The following is a 23,470-nucleotide window of genomic DNA, read 5'->3' on the forward strand; positions in this document are numbered from 1 at the left end:
CTGATAGTCTGGCACTTGTCTCCTGCACCAATCTGCCAGATTGATCCTGGTATGTGATTTCATGTAAACGACTGGGCATAAATAGCAAATCAGGATACTTGTTTATATGATAAGAATAGTCCTTAGTGGATTTTATGTTCCTTTTTTGTTTTTTTGCAGTAATATACCACAGCCACCAAAATGCAGAATTTTTTTATTTTTTTTACTGTACCCTTACTGGATTGGATTTGATCTCTGCTCCTGACTGCTTCAGGTGTTAATGTTCTACACTTTCCGTGTCACTGTGTTCTCTTTCTTCCTTTACATTGACTGAGTAATTTTGGCCCTATTTCATACATGATATCTCCTGTGTTAATGTGAGTCAACGGAATACCACGTAATAGCGAATAACCGAGTTTTTACTTTCTGCATGCATTGGACTTTGTATGAAGATTTCTGCTGCATTTTCTTTTTCGTTTTCCTGGCTACAGCACGTTGTGTTGGCTTTTCTTTCATGTGACCTGTCCTAATACATGGGATTATTCAAGTGTGACCACAGATGACCCACTAAATTGCTTGCTGAGAAATTAGGATTGTTCTCCCAATTCCAGTTGTTTTGGTTCAATATCAGACTGCAGACCTATGTGCAGTCTACATGTGTATGCTAATATATTATATTTATATAATTATATATTAGTGCATGTGTTGCTTTATAAAAGCAGCCTATTTCGCTAGCAGTACATGCAATGTTTAGTAATAATTTGTCAGCATTTGCATAAAAAAAAAAAATGGAAGGTTATTAACAAGTTAAGACAAATGTTCATCAAGTTAAACCATTGACTTCATTCACACTGGTGTTCAGGGGGATCAGTTTTCCACTCTGTCTTTATTTCCCCAAAATTAGGCAACTAGGACGCAGCACTGTGTAATGCACACGGCAGCTTCTGTAGAACCTCCTTTTAAAAGTGAGCGAGCAATTTATGTCAGTCAGTGGTTGACACAGGAGAAGAATACACGACCGCTTTTGCAGTTAGAAATTAACCGCACCTATGTTGCGCCACTTGTTGTTGCCCCTCCTACTGGATATACACCTCCTACAGATACTGAGCTTATACAGGCTTCGTTTAGTTTCCGTAGGAGGCAGACACCCCTGTTGGTTCAGCAGACTGTCTTTACGCTTGCTGACATTTCTGGTGGGCGCTCGGTGTCAACCTCACTGCTCCATTGTCTCCCTGACAAAATGTCACCAACCAGCCGAAGGGTCGACCCTCCTGCTCCCCACCTGTGTCCCAACTCACATGCAGATGGCACAAGGAGGGTGGGTATCCCTGCTGGTCCTATGCCTTTGGAAGTGAAGCCGACTTGACTTTAGTATCGAGCACATCCCGTGGCGCTCATTACGTGGGCACTATTACTTTTTTACTTTGTCTTCATCTGCCGGCCAACTTTTTACTGATCCTGGCAGCCGTTTTCTGTCCCTCTTCTCCTGCGTATTGGGCATGCTTCCCGACTTCTGGTCCCCACCAGTGATTGGTGCACAGCTACGACTGCTGGCATCCAATCGTTTTAACTCTAAAACTGTTAATAACCTTTTTTCGTACAGTCCATTGTGGGATACAACCCCCACCGATCTGTTTTTGCAGTTGATATGGTTGTCCATTGACTACGGTTTCTTATTTGGTTCTGATATTATTTTATTTTTTTACTCTGTGTTCTGCTTCTCCTACTTCTTCTGTACACACTGAATTAGCTCAGTGCCTATAGATATCCTGCAGGAGGGGCCAACACATTTTTCCTCTTTTACAGATGTGAATGGAAAATTTACCTTGTGTATTCTAATCGGACTTATTGAAATAAGCGATCTGGATAAGGATTCTGTCCTGATGGAAAAATAACCCCTTTTAATATAATCCTCTCTAACCGATATATTAAGTGGAACCCTCAAACAATATAAATGTATGCCTTAAAACAGCAATTTGGATATGCATTATATGTCTTTGGTCAAAATACCCCTTTAAGAAGGGGAGTAGAGTTTTAATACCGAAGATTTCCCTGAATTTTCCGTGCTTTGGTTCCAAACTACCAGAAGGCACATATGTCTATTTTGTCCGAACTAGGCTAACATGACTTCTCTGAAGATGGTTGATCACATGTTTAAAACTGCCTATAAAAATCTACTTTTACCAGGAGGCAAGACACCCACCTCACCTCCAAAGTTTTACTTACCTTTTCCCTGCCTTTCTAGAGATCCATGTGGGTCGTTCTACAGGGGACTCCTTGAGCAGGGCTGCACTTTCAGGATCCGAGCGGCGGTTGTAATGAGCCACCTAAAAAGCTGTACAGCAAAAAAACTCCATATGCAGAGTTCTCTGTGCAAGTAGCCAGGGGCTCCTGACAACTGCTTCTTGGGACCTGAACGTGCAGCCATGCTGAAGGAGCTGCCTGTATGAAAACCTCCCTGAATCTCTGAAACGGCTGGTAAACGGTAATTTTAACCTTCGGCCTCATGCCCACTTCACTTTTTTTCATCAGGGTTCTATCCGTTGTTTTAACTGATACCACCCTGAACCGTGCGGCGGTTCCGTCAAAAATAGTGCAGGTGCTACTCCTGCCCGTTTTTGACAGAACATTCTCGGCCTTTGCATCGACTTGGTCCATGAAACAACGGACTGCACACGGAAGCCATATCATTAGCGGCCGTTCAAAGGCCAACGGAAGTGTGCATGAGGCCTTAGGTTTGTTGTGGGCACCATTTTCTCTAGCTTTTTCTTAATGTTTTTAATTTTATTAACTTTTTTTTTTATTCACTTTCACATCACAGAAACCAGAATCTGTACTGGAATTTTACAGCGAGGCCGGAGTCCCACCTAAGCAGAAAATCAGTGTATTCAGAGTGTCTGACAATGCCATTCTCAAGCCAGGTAAAGCATTATAAGAACTGCTAAATTTTTAACTTTCTTAAAGGGAACCTGTCACCAGCATTTCACCTATTAAACCAGCAATAACTGGTGGTAGTGGGTGAAAAATCATTTCTATATAACCTACAATTGTCTACTTGGGCTCCATGCACACGACCGTATTTTTCATCCGTAATTACGGACCCATTCATTTCTATTGGCCACGGACACCTTTCAGTATTTTTAATGCTGAAAAAATGATAGAACCTGTCCTGTTCTTGTCAGTAATTACGACAAGGACTCTCCCATAGAAGTCTATGGGAGCTTCCGTTAATACGGACGACTACTGATGTGCATACATATTTATGGAAGCATTGCTAGGCAACATGTTGATGACATCATTTGCAACCTCCCTCTTTTAGTAAGGATCCGTATATACCGTATATGTGGATGCTTACTGATCCGTATTTACGTAAAGTATTTCGGGATAGAGGAAAATACTGGCGTGTGCATGGTGTCCTTAGTCGGCTCTGTAGCTTTAGTATTCAGCTTTTTAGTGTTCCCACACCGTATGCTAATGAGCATAAGAGTCATATCTTCATTCCTCAAGTCTTCCCGAGGTAATCCCGCCTCCTTACTTTTGATTGACAGCTCGTCGCCTTCCTCCAGCACACAAAATCCTGCGCTTGTGCATTGATGTCCTCTTCTGGTGTGTGCGCACTAAGGGGCACCGGATTGTTACAATAAAAAGCGCTAAATGTTTGCAGACCGTTATTTACAGTCGGAGGAGGAGTTTGAGAGGGGATAACGGCAATTAACTTTTGATAGCCGCGTCCAGTGAGGCATAAGTAAAGTTCAATAGGTGAAATGCTGGTGACAGGTTCCCTTTAAAGGCTATGTGCATCTCTGTAGCGATATTTTTTGCTTTTATCCCAATGCATCTGAAATGAAAAATTAAGTAACTTTGCAAATGGCCTTTAAAAATGTTGTACCACGTTGTGTGTACAGCTTCTATGCAAACCTCTGCATCCCCATGGTAACAAACGAACTCTGTGTAATGTGATCCTGCACGCATCTGTTTAACATAACCTTTTTTTAACATGCGTTCAGTTGCTTCGCAAGAAGTAGGAACAGATAAAAGGGAGTATGACTGCAGGATCAGACTACACCAGGGTCTGTTACCATGGCGATGCATAGGTCTGCATTGGAGCTATAGATACAGAACCAAAGGATATTCTTAATCAAAACTGCTGCTACTTCCCTTTTTTTTTTCTTCTTTTTATTTTAAATTGGTTGCAAAGGTGGACATGGCCCTTTAACCCTCTCGCTGCTTAAACAATTTACCCATATTTTCTGAAAGAAGCCATCTATCACTTTTCACTCATGGGCGCCTTCATGCAATTTTGCATCAATGTGTAACATTTTGGAAAAATTGCCATCTTAGATACCACTTATGCCGATGTCCGCATGGAGATGCAGTTAAAGTAGGAAGTTTACATACACCGTACCCACCTTAGCTCCGTTTTTCACAATTGCTGACATTTAAAGGGGATCTACCAGCAGTTTGAAGGTCTCAAAACCACTGACAAAGCGATATAGGGAAGGAGAGGGCATTGTAAACACATCTTTGATCTCAGTCATACAAGTTGCATGACCGAGAATTTCCCCTGTGGTCGCAAGTGCTACACTCTGCTCTGAGTGAGGGCTATATCGGCCAATCAGTAGACCGCTAGAGCCCTCACTCAGAGCAGATCGGTAGGGCTGTATGCGTGCTGTGAGGAGAAGCCAGGAGCATTTCCACATAAAGTGCCCGACTCCGTGGCATTTGCAACTACTGCGCCGGGGCAATCTAACATCGATTTTTCGGTCATGCAACTTGCATAATCGAGACAAAAGTATAGTTACAATGCCCTCCTCATCCCCTATATTGCTCTGGGGCCTCAAAGCTGCTGACAGATTATCTTTAATTCTAGGTCACATTCCCTCTCTTAGGTCAGTTAGGATCACTGCTATATTTCAAGAATGTGAAATGTCAGAATAATACTAGATAGTGATTTATTTAAGATTTTATTTCTGTCATGACATTTCCAGTAGCTCAGAAGTTTACATGCACGTATTTGGTAGCATTGCCTTTAAATTGTCTCGAACTTGGGTCACACATTTTGGGCAGCCTTCTCACAATAAGTTGATGAAATTATAGCCCATTTCTCTTGTCAGAACTGGTGTAACAGAGTCCGGTTTGAAGGCCTGCCTGCTCGCACATGCTTTTTCTGTTCTGACCATAAATTTGCTATTTAATTGAGGTTTAGAGCTTTGTGATAGCCACTCCGTTACCTTCACTTTGTTGTCCTTAAATGGACACTGACTTCTCAAATAACTTCTGCTAATCTAATAGTATACCTGATATATATCAACTTTATTTACTGTTAAAATGTAGTTTTATCCATGCAAATTCTGTGAAGTTGCTGCCACTAGTTGTCTCCCTTCCCATAATTTGCTGTCCAACCCATGTTGTCAAACAAAATCTGTCTCTAGTTACAGAGCAGAGGAGACTGACTTCTTAAAGTGGGGATGTGTCTCTTCACAACCTGCCCATAGAAGTTTTTGGAGAGGAGGGAGTAGTAGCAGAGAGAGAGACACATATGCTGCCACACTTAGAAGTCTATGGAGGGGTAGCAGGAGGAGCGGCCAGGGAGATAAAGAGACACAGACACACTGCTGCACATGGAAGTCTATAAGGAGAGGAGGGGGAGCATAGTGAGACACATGCACACTGCCCATAGAAGTCTATGGAAATGAGTGCAGGAGCAGAGAGGAGACACAGGCTGCTGGTAAGAGTTATGTCACCCCAGTGCTGGATTAACAGCAACACTTCTCATTACTGCTTCATAATCTCCTCCATGTTGTTGCTCCTTCTATATATTTAATAGATAGAAGAGCAGGATTCTTCTCTTCTTATCTCTGTGTGCAGTGTATAGAAGACATGATAGCCTAAGCTCCACCTACTAGCTCAGAGACAACTGAGAATTAGAGGGAGAGCCTGCAGAGGGGAAAACTGATAAAAAAAATTCCATTTACAACTCTCAGAATTTCCAGAAATAGTGTTATTTGTAAAGTACACACATATGACCGTTTATTCTGAAAAGTTAGTTTTTCTTTAAGCAGATTTGCCACAACTTTGGAAGTATGCTTGGCATCATTGTGTATTTGGAAGACCCATTTGCACTTTAATGTCTTGCTTCAATATCGCTACATAATTTTCCTTCCTCATAATGTCATCTATTTTGTGAAGTGCACCAGTCCCTGTTGCAACAAAGCACCCTTACAATATGATAATCACAGCACAGCGTGATCTTGTGAGATCACGCTGTGCTGTGTAAGTCCCACGAAAACTTTACCGAAGTGTCGGGCGTGTGAATAGACATCGCGTCCTGGCTGGAGGCAATGTCTATTCACTCTCAAGAAGCTTCAATAAAGTTAATGTGGGCGTATGTAACAGCACAGCGTGATCTCGCGAGATAACGCTGTGCTGAGCACAAATAGACATGAATGGAGAGAAGTGTATGACGCTGATTGGTCAGCGTCATACACTTCTCTTTACAACGCCCACTTGGTCAAAAGTTAAAAACCGCCCAGTTGTCTATTAAGAAACTAATTGTCATAAATCTAACATTGTTCATAACTTGCTTAAAAATGATTGTTTTTCAAAATAAGCGCCGATCAGATTATGGATTGGGGGCGCTACCTTATTCACTGGGTCATACCACTACACTACGGAAATATGGGTAAGCAGAATATGGAGGTTATGTTAGGTCATCTACACTCTATTTACACTGTCTATGCTCATTCAGTGTAGACTCTAACTTTACTGCCTGTCTTATCTGACACACACTCTCTATCTGGGCATACCTTGCTAAGTTTAGGATTAATGATTGATGTGTCTCTATATATATATATATATATATATATATATATATATATATATATATATATTCTATTTTGTCCACCTATATTTGTGACATATTGTGTCATATTGTGATCCAGTTATAAAGGCCTGTTTTAGATTCTTATGTTCTTTTGATTTGTAATAAAGATTTTCTATTTTTCAACCTTCTTTTGATAGCTATGGACTCTTTGTTTCTCCTGTTTATATATGCCGATCAGATTATGTAGGAGGTAGGGCACTCATAATGAGGTGGCAGAGCCTCTTTAAGGTATAGTTTTAATTCAGCTAATACTTTCCCTTTAAATATAATAAGCATTTAAGATGTATCTATACTGGTGCAAAGTAAAGGTGGAGCAATAGCCCTTAGCATCCAATCCGGTTTCAGCTCTCATTTTTCAGAGGCCCTTTTTTTTTTTTCCTCTTTAAAGCTGCAATCTGCTTGGTTGCTATGAACAACTGCTCCTCTTTCTCTTGCGCTGGTTTTCATAACTCTATCCAAGTTTCTTTGTTTGCTTGTTAAACATGCCAGTAGTTTGCTTAAAGAGGCTCTGTCACCAGATTTTCAAACCCCTATCTCCTATTGCAGCAGATCGGCGCTGCAATGTAGATTAGTCACGTGTTTTTTTTTTTTAAAACAAGCATTTTTGGGCAAGTTATGAGCATTTTTATATTTATGCAAATGAGCCTTTCTTAAGTACAACTGGGCGTGTTGTTTAAAGTTAAGTCCAAGTGGGCGTGTATTGTGTGTGTACATCTGGGCGTTTTTACTTGTTTTACTAGCTGGGCGTTGTGAATAGAAGTGTATGATGCTGACGAATCAGCATCATCCACTTCTCTTCGTTAACACCCAGCTTCTGGCAGTGCACAGACACACAGCGTGTTCTCAAGAGATCACGCTGTGACATCACTTCCTGCCCCAGGTCCTGCATCGTGTCGGACGAGCGAGGACACATCGGCACCAGGCGACAGAGGCTACATTGACTTACCTGCAAACGCCGATGCTGCTGCAGAATCAACTGTAGCCTCTGGTGCCGATGTGTCCTCGCTCGTCCGACACGATGCAGGACCTGGGGCAGGAAGTGAGTGACGTCACAGCGTGATCTCTCGAGAACACGCTGTGTGTCTGTGCACTGCCAGAAGCTGGGTGTTAACGAAGAGAAGTGGATGATGATTCGTCAGCATCATACACTTCTATTCACAACGCCCAGCTAGTAAAACAAGTAAAAACGCCCAGATGTACACACACAATACACGCCCACTTGGACTTAACTTTAAACAACACGCCCAGTTGTACTTAAGAAAGGCTCATTTGCATAAATATAAAAATGCTCATAACTTGCCCAAAAATGCTCGTTTAAAAAAAAAAAAACACGTTACTGTAATCTACATTGCAGCGCCGATCTGCTGCAATAGGAGATAGGGGTTTGAAAATCTGGTGACAGAGCCTCTAAGTTTTCTTTAGTAGTGTTTTGAGTACATTTTATATTTACATTGGGTTTTGCTTCCCCATCTAGGTACTCCCCTTTATGCTGGACATTTCAGGCCTGGACAGTATGTGGATGTCACTGCTAAAACGTAAGTCTTTCTTTTTATGCTTTCATTATGAATCCTTCAATATAGTGCAGTGTTTTTTGGCAAAATTCTTGTAAAGGTTCTATTTGTATTTTTAGTAAATCCTAACAATATTTGTTATCCACCTTAGAAACTTTTCTTGATATTGGAGACAACAGATAATGCTATGGAGTGGGAAGGCTTGAATATATCATAATCTGCAGCAAGTCTGCACCATGGGTATTTCCAATTTAGACATTCTATGACATGGAATTTGCAATTATTGACAATAATATGTCTGATAGATGTCAGTCCCAACTCTGGGAATCCCAACCTTTTTAGGAAACAGCGATCATCGAACCCTGTCCCATCTGTTGAGGTAGCCAACGCACTCAGGCAGAGAATGAACTGCTCTCTCCATTCTGTTCTGTTACATAAACCGCAGAGAAAGTGCAGCGGCCTCTGGCATATCGACCTGGATGCAGCGGCTGGGACGCGGGGTCATGTGACCCCTGTTCTGTAGTTATCTGCACCTATCAGATATTTATGGCATATCCTGTAGATATGCCAGAAATTTATAAATTGGGGAAACCCCTTTAAAGGGACAGGCCAGAGTACACTGATCAGATATTTAGTTTCTGGAATATCGGACAACTGCCATTTTCTGATATTTCTCCAGCTGTTTAATTTCTCTTTCTATCTCTTTAAGAGACCTCTTTTCTATTTTCCTGAAATTCTAACAATTTGAATGTTGTCAGTATGCGAAATCAATAATTTTGAGTAGCATTTTGATGCAACACATGATAAAAATGTCCAACTTGCACCTCAAAGCGAAAGGTTGCATTTGTTTTCCTCTATTTAAAATGTCACTGTCTATTAGGCTCAGCGTATATATCTTCCTGTCATGCCAAAAATGTTGGTAATGGACCTGTTTAACATGTCTTGAATATTGAATCGTGTTTTGGGAAGCGCGTTTTGAGGACGTGGCCTGCATCTTGCTAAATTTTAGAGCTTGTATGTATATTATTTATCCGCACCTAGGTAAAGAGTCTAATAGTCTGACAAAGTTGCATAATAACCGAAAAGCACAATTAGAATGGAGATGGCAGGGAGCCAGTCAAGGATAAGCATATGCCATCCCAGACCGGGTCCCCATCAACCCACGGAAATGAGGGGATGCAGGGATCGGCCCGCAATGGGGTGACTAGAGAGCGCATTAATCACACAAGGCAATAATTAAGGGATTGGTTTAGACACTGGTATAGAGTCATCAAACCGATAATCCTATGTAAGAAAAAGGGGAAGGGGCGGGGGGGGGGGTGGGATTTTTTCCCAATATCATAAGAACATATTAAATTTGATCTCATTATTCAATCCACCTGGCATCAATGTGCCCAGTGTATATATCCACATAGTCTCCTTTTGCAGAAGTACTCTATTTCTGTCTCCTCCTCTCCTCTTAACTCCTTAACGCCGAAGGACGGATATATCCGTCCTCAGCAGCTGCTAGTTCGCACAGGAGGACGGATATATCCGTCCTGTGATGACGCGGGTACTGCCAGTGTACCCACGCGATCAGCGGCAGGAGCACGGCTGTTATACACAGCCTGGCTCCTGCTGCAACTGCCGGAATCGAAGCGCGCTCCGATTCCGGCAGTTTAACCCATTAAATGCCGCTGTCAATAGTGACAGCGGCATCTAATGTGTTTGACAGAGGGAGGGAGCTCCCTCTGTGACCCGATCGGCGCCCCCCCAAACAAATCTCTTGTCGCCGTCGGGTTTCCATGACAGCCGGGGGTCTAACAAAGACCCCCAGGTCTGTCTTCCGCAACTGCCTGTTAGGCGATGCCGGAGGCATGACCTAACAGGTTGCCTGTCAGTTTTACACTGACAGGCAATAATGCTTTGGTATACTAAGTATACCAAAGCATTATATATGCGATCGGCAGATCGCATAGTGAAGTCCCCTGGTGGGACTTAACAAAAAAATGTCAATCTGTTAAATAAAGTTTGTTGAAAAAAAAATAATAATAATTACAGTCAAAATCAAATAAAACTACTTTTTTTGCCCAAAAAGTGGTTTAATTCAGTAAAAGTGTCAAAACAAATCACACATACACATATAAGGTATCCCCGCGATCGTAACAACTTGACCAATAAAATGAACACATTAATTAAACCGCCGGATGAACGGCGTCCAAAAAAAACGCAAAAGACAACAGCAAAATTCTCTCTTTTCTCCCATTCCCCCCATAAAAAATTAAATAAAAGTTAATCTATAAGTCCTATGTACCCCAAAATAGTACTAATGAAAACTACACATTGGCCCGCAAAAATCAAGCCCACATACGACCACATCGACGGAAAAATAAAAACGTTACGGCTCTTGGAATGCGGCGATGCAAAAACAAGTAATTTTTTTCTAAAATGGGTTTTATTGTGCAAATGTAGGAAAACATATAAAACCTTTACATATTTGGTATCCCCGTAATCGTGCCGACCCATAGAATAAAGTTAACATGTTATTTACGCTGCATAGTAAACGGCGTAAATTTTATAACGTGAAAATTAATGCTGGAATAGCTGCTTATTTTCAATACTCTCCTAAAATAAAGTTAATAAAAGTTAATCAATATATTGTAAGCATCTAAAAATGGTACAGTTACAAAATACAACTCATCCCGCAAAAAACAAGCCCTTATACGGCGATGTCGACGGAATAAAAAAAAAGTTACGACTCTTGGAATGCGACCATGAAAAAACAAAAAATAATCCTTGGTCATTAACGTGCAAAATGGCCCGGTCATTAAGGGGTTAAATAGATGTTATCTCCCCATACATTTTAAACCAGAGGGAGATTGATGGTGATAGGGCTGCCAAAGGACTTTTCATTTCACCCTTTTTAACATCAGATATGTGTTCACCAATACATATCTGAAGTTCACGTATAGTTTTCCTTCCCTATGTACATTTTGTTGCAGGGGCAGGTGATACAGTATACCACCATACAAGAATGACAATTAATAAAAGTTTGTACTCCATACTCCTTTTTCCCCTTGGCATCCATAAATGCATCCGTTTTCAGGACATATTTACAATAGGGACAGGTTCCACATTTAAACGTGGCCTGAGTTTCTCTTGTTTTTCTCCTGAATTCCGAATCAACCAAGATATCTTTGAGATTAGGAGCTCTTTTAGACACCATACGCAGTGATGAGCCCACCAGCATCCCAATTCTAGGGTTCAATGTCAAATGTGACCAATTTTTTAACATAAGGTTACGTAATATATATATTTATATTTAGTCCTTCTCAATGAATTAGAATATCATCAAAAAGTTAATTTATTTCAGTAATGCAATTCAAAAAGTGAAACTCATATTATATATATTCATTGCACACAGAGTGATCTATTTCCAGCATTTTTTTCTTTTAATGTTGAAGGTTATAGCTAACAGTTAATGAAAACCGAAAATTTAGTCTCTCAGAAAATTAGAATATTGGGTAAAAGTTGAAGATTGCAGACTCATGATGTCGCACTCTAATCAGCTAATCAACACAAAACACCTGAAAAGGTTTCCTAAGCCTTTAACCCCTTCCCGACCGCCCACCGTCTTTTGATGTCAGGCAATGCAGGTCCCCAGTCTACAGCGCCGTCTTTTGGTGTCGCTGTAGATCAGGCTGATGAGCGCTCGTGTGAGCGCTCATTCTCTAAGCAGGAGCTGTAAGGAACAGCTCCTGATCTCCGAGCAGCCTCCTGAACACACCTGGGGTCGGAAAACATTCCAACCCCAGCTGTTGAACCCTTTTGTTTAAAACTCTATACATAATATTTTCCATGTGAAACTCCACTCAGTCACCTGATATGCGTATTTAATCTTTCTTTTTTCTTTTACGTTATAGTTACATTTCTCTATATGTGCGTAATCCTAAAAATGTATGTTTACAGCCAAAAATGCGCCTTCATCTCTAATGTGAATATTTTCTCAGCCTTTGTTGGAATATTCCTGGCTCCGTGCTGTTTCCTTGATTATTATCCCTGAATCACCCAGGACGAGAGCGGCAGTAAGCGCCTTCAGTGATTGATCGAGTCTGGCACATCATTTCTATTTTATGAAGGTTTTCAGTCTTACACAGCGAACACTGAAAGGAGTTTTACCAGGCAGACAAATCATACTGTAAAGATGGTAGAGCATGCACAGAACCCAAAGGAATTTATACTGTATTGTACGATTTAATAAAAAGCTAATATTTTAGGCCGCCTGCACCGTGGAAAGTGGGAATGTGGGAATTGGAAACGGAAGATTATTTCTGGTATTCTGCATGCAGCTAAGATCATTTTTTTAAGTACCATATTTTCTTCTGTATATCCCATAGAGAAAACAAGCAGTTGTATAGCGTTTCTTTCTTATACATTCCCATATTGCGCCAATGACAAATCGCATTTGCAGCAAATCCTTTCTGTTCTGCTGGGTAAGATCAAGATGCCTACGAAACACCGGTCAGCCAACCACCGTTTCAGTACATTTATCCACATGTACATAAGAAGTCATCGGTAGTCGTGCCTTCTGTATTAGACTACATGCACATGACCGTTTGTATTTTGCGGTCCATAAATAACGGATGCGCAAAACACGGACCGCACACTGATGGCATCCGTGTGCTGTCCGTGGTTTTCACGTCGCCGTGCACTTGAATGGGTGAAACAGACAGGAATAGGACCTGCTCTTAGTTTTGCGGCTTGATCCGTGAAAACTACGGTCATGTGCATGGGGCCATAGAAAGGAATGGGTCAGTGTGCCATCAGTTAAAAAAAACGGATAGCACCCTGACGAAAACAGAGCTTAAGAGACTGCCCCTCTATACTACACTTGCTTTTTTTTCATGACTTACCGTAAAAAAACTGATATTTTACTGAATTCACCTTTGAATCTACAGACTATTATTTCTATACTTAAAGTGAAATGCCCTTATTTGAAGCAACTATAATGAATGGATAGGGGAGTTACATAAATAACCTAACCTTTCATTAACCCCTTAACGACCCTGACAGTTTTCATTTTCACGTTTTTGTTTTTCACTCCCCGTCTTCCAGGAGCCGTAACGTTTTTATTTTCCCCTCAATAGAGTGCTGTAAGGGCTTATTTTATGTACTTGGAAATGGGGAAAAATTATTTGTAGGGTGGAATTGGGAAAAATGTAATTCTCCATTTTGTTTTTTGGGTTTTGTTTTTACGGATTTCACCATACGGTAAAAACGACAACTTAAATTTATTCTGTGTCTTAATACGATTGCGATGATACCAAATTTATATAGGGTTTTACTACTTTTAGAAAAGGAAGAACTATTTGTTTAAAAAAAAAATTTTGTTTCACCACATTCCGAGAGCTATAACTTTTTTTTTTATTTTTCCGTCGATTGAGCGGGTTGAGGGCTTATTTTTTTGCAGGACGAGCCAGAGGTTTTTTTTGGTACATACGATTTCTTGATCACTTTTTTTTGATCAGTTTTTTTTTTTGTCGTTTTTTTGGCACAAATGTGACCAAAAAACAGTGATTTGGTTGTTTTAAGTTTACATTTTTTTTACGCCGTTAACCGTGCGAGTTAAATAATTCTATATTTTAATAGTTCGGACTTTTACGGACGTGTTGATACCAGTTTTGTTTATTTACATTGTATTTTTTTTACACTCTTGAAAAATATATTTTTTGTATTTTTTTTACACATTTTATTAGTCTCCCTAGGGGACTTGAACCAGAGATCGTTAGATCGCTGGTACAATACATTGCAATACAAATGTATTGCAGTATATTGTTGTTTTTGCAGGCTTCTGCTAAGCCCTGCCGGAGGCTTAGCAGAGGCAGACAGAAGGCAGACCTGGGGGCCTTTATTAGGCCCCTGGGAAGCCAAGACAACAGTCGGCACCCTCCGGTTGCATTGTGGGGGGGAGGGGTGTTGGGCTGTTGGAATAATCTCCCTCCAATTGATGTCAATGGGAGGTCAGAGACGGAAATGCCCGAAGAAAGGGCATGTCTCTTATTTTTACCGCCAACGGGGGAAAAAACGCCTCCGCCTTCCATTGAAATCGATGGGAAGCGATTTCGTCATTTTTTTTTGGCACAGTTCCCGAAAAAAACGACTAAATGCTCAGTGTAAACTAGCCCTTAGGGTCACCCTCATTGCTCAAATCAATTTTGGTAGAAAGTTGATTCATTGCTGGGTATTATATTGTTGTCAACCTTTCAATACATGTATTATGTGATTACATCTTATCACTTTGTTGTACTTAAAGAGGATCTGTCCGCTCTTTTTCTAGAACTTTAAGTTGTGCCGTTCCTTTGTTATTCCTCTTATAAATTTATAAATAAATTGACAACTGGGTGTTACTAGTCTCCTCGTCAATGGGGTGTATCACTATACAGTCTCAGGCCTCATGCACACGAACATATTTTTTTCCTTCCGTAAATACGGGTCCTTGGTCACACGTAGTCGACCTGTATTGCACCAGTATTTACGGACCCGTGCCCGTAATTATGGGTCTGGTGTCACCAGTATTCCACCCGTATTTACGGGCACGTTTTCGCTGCAAACTTGCACTGCACTAATCGGCAGCCCTTCTCTCTATCAGTGCAGGGTAGAGAGAAGGGACCGCCCTTTCCGCAGTAAAAGTAAAAGAAATTCATACTTACCCGGCCGTTGTCTTGGTGACGCGTCCTTCTTTCGACATCCAGCCCGACCTCCCTGCATGACGCGGCAGTCACATGGGCTGAAACGTCATCCCAGGAGGCCGGACTGGAGGAAGAAGCAGGGAGTTCTGGGTAAGTATGAACGTCTTTTTTTTAAAAAATTTTTTTACAGGTTGATCTGTATTGTGATCGGTAGTTTCTGTCCAGGGTGCTGAAAGACTTACTGCCGATCGTTTAACTCTTTCAGCACCCTGGACAGTGACTATCCCCTGACGTCGCCTAGCAACGCTCCGTAATTACGGGTGCACACACGTAGTCACCCATAATTACGGGAGCCCCATAGACTTCTATGGGCCTGCCCGTGCCGTAATTACGGCCTAAAATAGGACATTTTCTATATTTTTCAACGGCACGGGCACCTTCCCATTAGCATACGGGGAGGCACCCGTGGCCAATAGAAGTCTATGGGCCCGTAATTACGTTCTATGGGCCCTGTTTTTACGTTCGTGTTCATGGGGCCTAACTCTTAGCACTGGTGGGACAGTGTCAGTCTGTAGGGACACCCCCCCCCCCCCAACTGGTCACAACTAGTTGTCAATTAATTCATCAATTTCTAGGAGGAATAATAGAGGAATGGCGCAACATAGAGTTCTAAGAAAAGATGTTCCAGAATTGCTGTTAAATGAGGAAAGCAAGTACAATATGTACTAAAACAGACATGTCAGTAGAGGTGAAGGGTCCTCTTAAAGTTTTTCACCTTTTATTCTACCGTATGTGATATTTGATCTTTGTCAGTGCTGTCTTGACATTAATTCTAGTAGATCAGTCTTAGACAGTTTAGAATTGAACGGAGTGAAGCCCTTAGCTGTCATAATTTCTAATCAGAATTTTGCTTGTATACATCTCCCTATTGCAGCCTAAGTCAGGTAAGTCAATTATAGGAAATTATTTCCTTGTACTGTAATGAGTCTATATTCAGAATTTGTCTTCTGCTTCCTTTTTACATCGAAGTTACTCTCCAAAAGTCATATTAATTTCTTTTAGCAAAAATCACAGCGCTTTTACCTTTTTTTTTTTTTTTTGTACAGACATCTGATGTGGTTGTTCCGTAAAAATTATACATTTAGTAGGTGGTCCACTTATTATGCTGATTGTGGGGGGGTCAAATATCCTAAGCATAGGCCATCAAGATTAGAAGTCCTCAAAAATCCCTTTAAGCTCCTAGTTACAAGAAATAGAATGGCATCAGGTCAGAATATTATGCAGGAACATATTATTTTTATATTCCGTGATACAACGGCAGGGCTGACAACTGATCTCTTGGAAAAGAAAGATCGTCAAACGACCGAATACCTTGTCATTCAGGTTGCATAGGTGCTACTGGGCATATACATTGGCAGGTAAATAAGGGCCTGTTCACATCACCGTTCGCTTTCCGTTCCGGGGTTCCGTCTGAGGTTTCCGTCGGGTGAACCCCGCAACGGAAAGTGAAAGTGAAGCTACAGCTTCCGTTTGAGTCACCATTGATATCAATGGTGACGGAAGCATTGCTAATGGTTTCCGTTCGTCACCATTCCGGCAGGTTTCCGGTTTTCCGACGGAATCAATAGCGCAGTCGACTCCGCTATTGATTCCGTTGTTAAAACGGAAATCTGCCGGAATGGTGACGAACGGAAACCATTAGCAATGTTTCCGTCACCATTGATATCACTGGTGACGGAAACGGAAGCTGTAGTTTCACTTTCCGTTGCGGGGTTCACCCGGCGGAAACCTCAGACGGAACCCCGGAACGGAAAGCTAACGCTGATGTGAACAGGCCCTTAGTGTGTATGTATTATTCTAGGTACACACAAATAAGTGTATACATTTTTGTTAGTATTTGTTGATTGCACGTCAGATATCCTGGCATTTGTTGAACATTGCTCTATGTTATCAGCCATTTACCATCAGAGAGATGCTGACCGCTGTGTCCTTTAGTAGGATTACTGGTTCGGAAGTTTACTGTGTGTAGTCAAATATTCCCGTCCAAATCTTGTTAAACTCCTTAAACTAAAGTCCTGGGAGTTTACGTATGTAAGTGAAGAAGGGATAAGGATTGATCACCTGTGATAAAATAAATATATATATATATATATATATATATATATATATATATATACTGTTCTTCCGCATTGCCTCTGGTTGTAGCAGCTGTTTACTCACAATGGAGTTATAAGCTGGAAAGGTCATATCCCCATGGTGGTTTTGTCTTTCTGGATGAAAGTGATTGTGCCAGTATCATGCGGTGCTTTGGAAACACTGGTATAGCACGGAGGTGACATTTAGCAGGTAGTGTCTTTGATGTACAGTCGCGCAGAATATCGCTATCCTGCTCGCCACTGCTGGAATTGTTTACTGGGTTGTAAACAGCTGAGCTGGAGGGCACTAATAGATCATTTTTTTTCTTATACAAAGTTAGTGTTTAGGCTAAATAGTCTACTTTTCCCCCACTTCTCTGTCCACCTGTTTATTATTATTTATTATTAGATATATTTTGTATAATGGGAGTCAATGTAGGTGTACCGTTGTATACGTTCAGTGGCACCCTTCAAACATGCACACCTAAAGTAATGGCCAAATACCGTATGAACAGACCCTCCTTTCTTTTGTCGGAAGCGTTGTTCATACCTGCACCGTGTCTTCTGTTTTTACAGGATCCATTATGATCCATTTTGTAACTGATCCTGCTAAATTTCTATCGAATCGTTCTATGCTATCCTGGCCGTCAAAAAGGGCAACGGTGACCTGACAGGCTCTGTTCACATTTATGTTAGTTCTTTCCTAAGGTACAATACTGTGCAGGGATCTAGCGCAATACAGTCTTTTAGAAAGAGAATAGGAGTCCTGTAAACCCAGTTACTACGCAGAAGCCGAGCACTGGACGTATAAAAGTCAACTTCCACTTGAATTTCCAAGGGATTTGTTTGGTTTTAGAGGAAAAGCACAGCCCCGACTAGTATATTTCTATAATGTTAATATGGGATTATTTGTCCTTTTTGATATTTCATTGATCCTAATATAGGAGGAGATCTAGTTGCAGTATAATCGTGTATCGGACATCCTTATTACGGCTCATCTGTTTTCTGTAAAGTGTGGATGAGCCCAGTTCTAAATCTGTTGTGGAGGGATACAGTGTGTTCTGCCCTCGCAGTACCAGTCCCTGCTAAAAGCCCCTCTGTCCTTCACAAAATGGTGTTGCAATTTCGGTTTATTGCTTACTATCTAAAGGGTTTATGAGCACAGAGAGCAGCAAATGGATATCCGAACAATGGCGTGCAGGCCAGCAGAAGAGAAATCACTTGACGAGAACTGCCTTGTAAGACTTTTAATAATTCACCGTTTCCATCTCTACACAAATTGAAAGTGCTCCGAGACGCTGGGTGTGCACAGCACTTCACCGTGTTAACCCATTGTCTCTAACTACAGGACAAGTGGCAGGATAGCTCTCAAGTTACATCTATGCTGTGCTAGGCTTGGGCAACATAGAGTTAATGCTTTGGAATAAATTAACAAATCATGCTATTACTCAGCCCTATGTGTCTATCGTAAGATGTAAAACCCACTGTCGGCTCATTATGTATATGTGCGTGCTTGCGTGTGCGTGTGTGTGTGTGTGTGTATATATATATATATATATATATATATATATATATATATATATATATATATGAGACTAAAAATGACAGATCTATATATATATATATATATATATATATATATATAATAAAACAACTTTTATAGTGCGTAGCCATTGATATCATTAGTGCAGTTTTAATTACTATATACCTTCCAAGAAATGGACTGAGCCCGTCTACTGCAAGTTGCAATTACTACTAGTTGAAATTATATTGAATGAATGACACTGTCATTCTGTTAGCTTGAGGTTCCTTTAGGTAATACAAAAAATTGATATGTAAAATGTAAAGGTGTACCTAAAAAGGTCCAAAATTCTCTGCAGGTTAATCTCCTAATATATCTTAACAGGGGTCAGAGCTCCGGCTTTCTGTTTCAGAGCTCCAAATCCTTTGCGCAGCTGTAGAGATTAGGCTCTGTGCACATCATGTTTTTGCTTTTGTCGGGAGAGCTCCCAACGTACATGCTAAATGTGTCCATAGGGGCTCCTTTAGTCCAACGGAGGCAAAAAGTGTATCCATTTGGCCTCAGTCAGGCTGGTATAAGTCGGTATACTTTTTTTTGGGGCGTGGGGGGCTGGAATAAAGTGGAAGACTACAATATTCAATCCTGTAAGAAAAAAGTATTTTAATGTGGGAGCCTGTGTTTGACATATGCCACTTTTATGAATGGCATACGGCGCAAGTGAACGTTTAACGTATATGTTATGGGCTTTTTTTAATAGCTTTCCATGACGTAGATGTTAAACGTACACCATTAAACTCTGTGGTGACGTTTGCCACTGTTAAGGCATCAGTTACAGCTTAGATTTAATGTATACTTTGGAAGCTTTACACGGCATATATGATAAATGTGGGGACGAAAAATATTAGACGATAACATTTTGTGCGCCTGCAGCTGCCACTAGGGGGAGTTTACTAAACACTGATTCATACATCTCCTGTTTTAACTCTATGATAAAACCAACTTCAGGAACTCCAGCTCCTCGTCGTCTCCTGGTAGCGCACTGAATTTTATCTTTTAACTTTATGGTTGTATCAAGGGAAGCCGGAGATTTGGAGCTCTGAAATGGAGAAAAAACAGATCTCTGCTCTCAGTCGTACAATTCATTCATTGTTTGCTTCAATACGGAAGAAAATCTGACCAGAACAGAGTTTTATCCTCTTCAAGTAAACCGTGAAGGATTAAGTGAATACACGTAGAGCTCCAAATCTCCTTCTCTTCATATAATCATATAATGTAAGGAATTGCTACACAGAGTATGATGTTAAGATTGTATAACCCGTATCGCCACTGCGCAGGAGAATAGCAACTCTTGGCGGAGGTGCCTAAGGTCGTATCCTCACCGATCATAATATTATCGCATATACTAGCAATATGTCATAACATTAAATGATGTGAATACCCTTTAATGCTGTTGAAGGAATAGGTTTTTAGAACATAAAGCTTATCCATTATAAAAATTAAAAGTTATACACATCTCTAGTCTACTTTGTGTATCAATTTAGTTCTTACATCTGATTGTAGTCATTGAATGGGATCCTCCGTAGTTTCCAGAGAATGAAAATCTGCCATCTGTTACTATAGTGAGAAAATTCCATTTTAATAATAAACATTGGGATAGATTTAACGCCTCATTCACATCGTGTTTTGGCACTACGTCAGGCTGGTATATGTAAGTATAATTTTTTTATTTTTTTTTTAAGGATCCAATAGCTTAGTAGATTATGCTATTCTATCCTGAGGGATCCTGCAAAAAAAATGTATGTCGTGAGATATGTTTCTTTTAACATAGGAGCCAATGGGTGACTGATGCCACTGTATGGCATCTGTCACAGGTATACGTTAAACGTATATGCCAGGGGACTCGAGACACCACTGTCCATATATGGGCTGTGATGTCATGGGCTTCTACAGAGCTGGAGTCTCCGGCCAGAGCGCTTCCGATGCTGTGGCCTGAAACTCTGGCATTGTAGCTCCTAAACCTCACTGGAGCATCTGACAGCTGACATCAGGAGCTTCTCCTGGCACAGCGCTTCAGGTAGCACTCTGCCCAGGGGGTTCGGGCGACGTATTCCACTGCCTATAAACTAGGCTTTATATTCAAAGTGATCAGGTTTCTGGCTCAAATATATTAACGGCTTTAGACACATTTGACAAAGGGAAAACTTATCGGGAAAGGGGAGTGGGCTAGTGTAAGGGGCATGGCTTAAAACGTGTCACCGTGCGGCAAAAATTCACGTAAATTTTGGCGATAAAAATGGTGTATACTAAGCCAAGGTATAGGTGGTATAAGAAAGAGAACGGAGTCTAGCATATTAAGCAAGATGCATCAAATTGATAATACAGCATGCGCCATTTTGATAAATTTGGAATATTCCCTGACTACCATGTCTAAGTTTAAGCGGTCTAAAACTTAGACAGTATTATTAAATCTCCCCCATTAAGTATACACCGTGTTCCAAATTATTATGCACATTGGATTTAAGTGTCATAAACATTTAATTATTAGTTTTTCAATTAAACTCATGGATGGTATTGTGTCTTAGGGTATGTTCACACGTAGTCAACAAAAACGTCTGAAAATCCAGAGCTGTTTTCAAGGGAAAACAGACCCTGCTTTTCAGACGTTTTTTTACCAACTCGCATTTTTCGCAGCGTTTTTCGCGCCGTTTTCACTGCGTTTTTTACGTCCGTTTTTGGAGCTGTTTTCATTGGAGTCTTAGAGAAAACAGCTCCAAAAACGTCCAAAGAAGTGTCCTGCACTTCTTTTGACGAGGCTGTATTTTTACGCGTCGTCGTTTGACAGCTGTCAAACGACGACGCGTAAATAACAGGTCGTCTGCACAGTACGTCGGCAAACCCATTCAAATGAATGGGCAGATGTTTGCCGACGTATTGGAGCCGTATTTTCAGACTTAAAACTAGGCATAATACGCCTCGTATACGTCTGAAATTTGGCCGTGTGAACATACCCTTAGGGCTCTTTGGATCATTGTAATCAATCTCAGACACCTGTGATAATTAGTTTGCCAGGTGTGCCCAATCAAAGGAAAACTACTTACGAAGGACGTTCCACATTATTAAGCGGGCCACAGGTTTCAAGCAATATGGGAAAGAAAAGGGATCTCTCTGCTGCTGAAAAGCGTGAAATAGTGCAATACCTTGGACAAGGTATGAAAACATTGGATATTTCAAGAAAACTTAAGCGTGATCATCGTACTGTGAAAAGATCTGTGGCTGATTCAGAGCACAGACGGGTTCGGTCAGATAAAGGCATAATTAGGAAGGTTTCTGCCAGACAAATTAATAGGATTAGGAGAGCAGCTGCTAAAATGCCATTGCAAAGCAGCAAACAGATATTTGAAGCCGCTGGTGCCTCTGGAGTCCCGCGAACCTCAAGGTGTAGGATCCTCCAGAGGTTTGCAAGTGTGCATAAAGCTATTATTCGGCCACCCCTAAACAATGCTCACAAGCAGAAACGGTTGCAGTGGACTCAGAAATACATGAAGACTAATTTTCAAACCGTGTTGAGTGCCGTGCAACCCTGGATGGTCCAGATGGATGGAGTAGTGGATGGTTGGTGAATGGCCACCATGTCCCAACAAGGCTGCAACGTCGGCAAGGAGGTGGCGGAGTCATGTTTTGGGCTGGAATCATGGGGAGAGAGCTGGTAGGCCCCTTTAGGGTCCCTGACGGTGTGAAAATGACCCCTGCAAAGTACGTAGAGTTTATGACTGACCACTTTCTTCCGTGGTACAAAAAGAACCGTGCCTTCCGTTACGAAATTATCTTCATGTATGACAATGCACCATCTCATGCTGCAAAGAATACCTCTGTCATTGGCTGCTAGGGGCATAAAAGGAGAGAAACTCATGGTGTGGCCCCCATGTTCCCCTGACCTCAACCCTATTGAGAATCTTTGGAGCATCCTCAAGCAAAATATCTATGAGGGTGGGAGGCAGTTCACTTCAAAACAGAAGCTCTGGGAGGCTATTCTGACATCCTGCAAAAATATTCAAGCAGAAACTGTCCAAATACTCACAAATTCAATGGATGCAAGAATTGTGAAGGTGATATCAAAGAAGGGGTCCTATGTTAACATGTAACTTGGCCTGCTAAGTTTTTGTTTTTTTTTGATTGAAAGAGCTTTTGATTTCTGTAAATATGACCTCCTGATGCTGCAAATGCAACAAATTACCATTTTAGTTCTCTTTACAACCTTTAAAATGTTTTGATCTCTGTTGTGCATAATAATTTGAAACCGTGCATTTTGAGTTTTTTTACTTCTAAAATAAAAATCTGTTATCATTAGGAGATTTGTTCAATAAAATTTGCATTATACTCCAACGGTTGATGGCTTGAAGATTATACTGCCTGTCATTTGCATCGACTATTTAGGAAAATCAGCGAAAAAAAACATTTGCATAATATTTTGGAACGTGGTGTAATAGCACCATTTAAAAATATTTGTTTGCCCGACCTATTAAGTGCTCCTATGTTTAGACAGATCCAAAGTTTGTGTCAAGATACTGTAAGGGTCAGTTCACACTGAGTTTTTTTTTGACACGGAAACCGCGTCGGAAAACGCGCCAAAAAACGGCGGAATATGCCTCCTATTGATGTCAATGGGAGGCTGAGGCGTTTTTTTTTCCAGCGAGCTGAAAAAACGGCTCGCGGGAAGAAGAAGCGACATGCCCTATCTTCGGGCGTTTATGTCTCTGACCTCCCATCGACAT

General features: G+C 41.0%; 1 protein-coding gene across 2 annotated transcripts in view; it reads left to right on the forward strand.

Annotated features, from left to right (window-relative positions):
- The window catches only part of MRPL3 (mitochondrial ribosomal protein L3), a 96,242-nt gene that overhangs the window by 23,776 nt on the left and 48,996 nt on the right, over positions 1-23,470 (forward strand). For both annotated transcript variants that reach the window (XM_075828599.1, XM_075828598.1), the window contains exons 5-6: positions 2,801-2,900; positions 8,337-8,397. In XM_075828599.1, the coding sequence (XP_075684714.1) occupies positions 2,801-2,900; positions 8,337-8,397 (161 nt within the window). The remainder of the gene's footprint in view (positions 1-2,800; positions 2,901-8,336; positions 8,398-23,470) is intronic.

Source organism: Rhinoderma darwinii, chromosome 5 (assembly GCF_050947455.1).
Source record: "Rhinoderma darwinii isolate aRhiDar2 chromosome 5, aRhiDar2.hap1, whole genome shotgun sequence".
Lineage (NCBI taxonomy): Eukaryota > Metazoa > Chordata > Amphibia > Anura > Rhinodermatidae > Rhinoderma > Rhinoderma darwinii.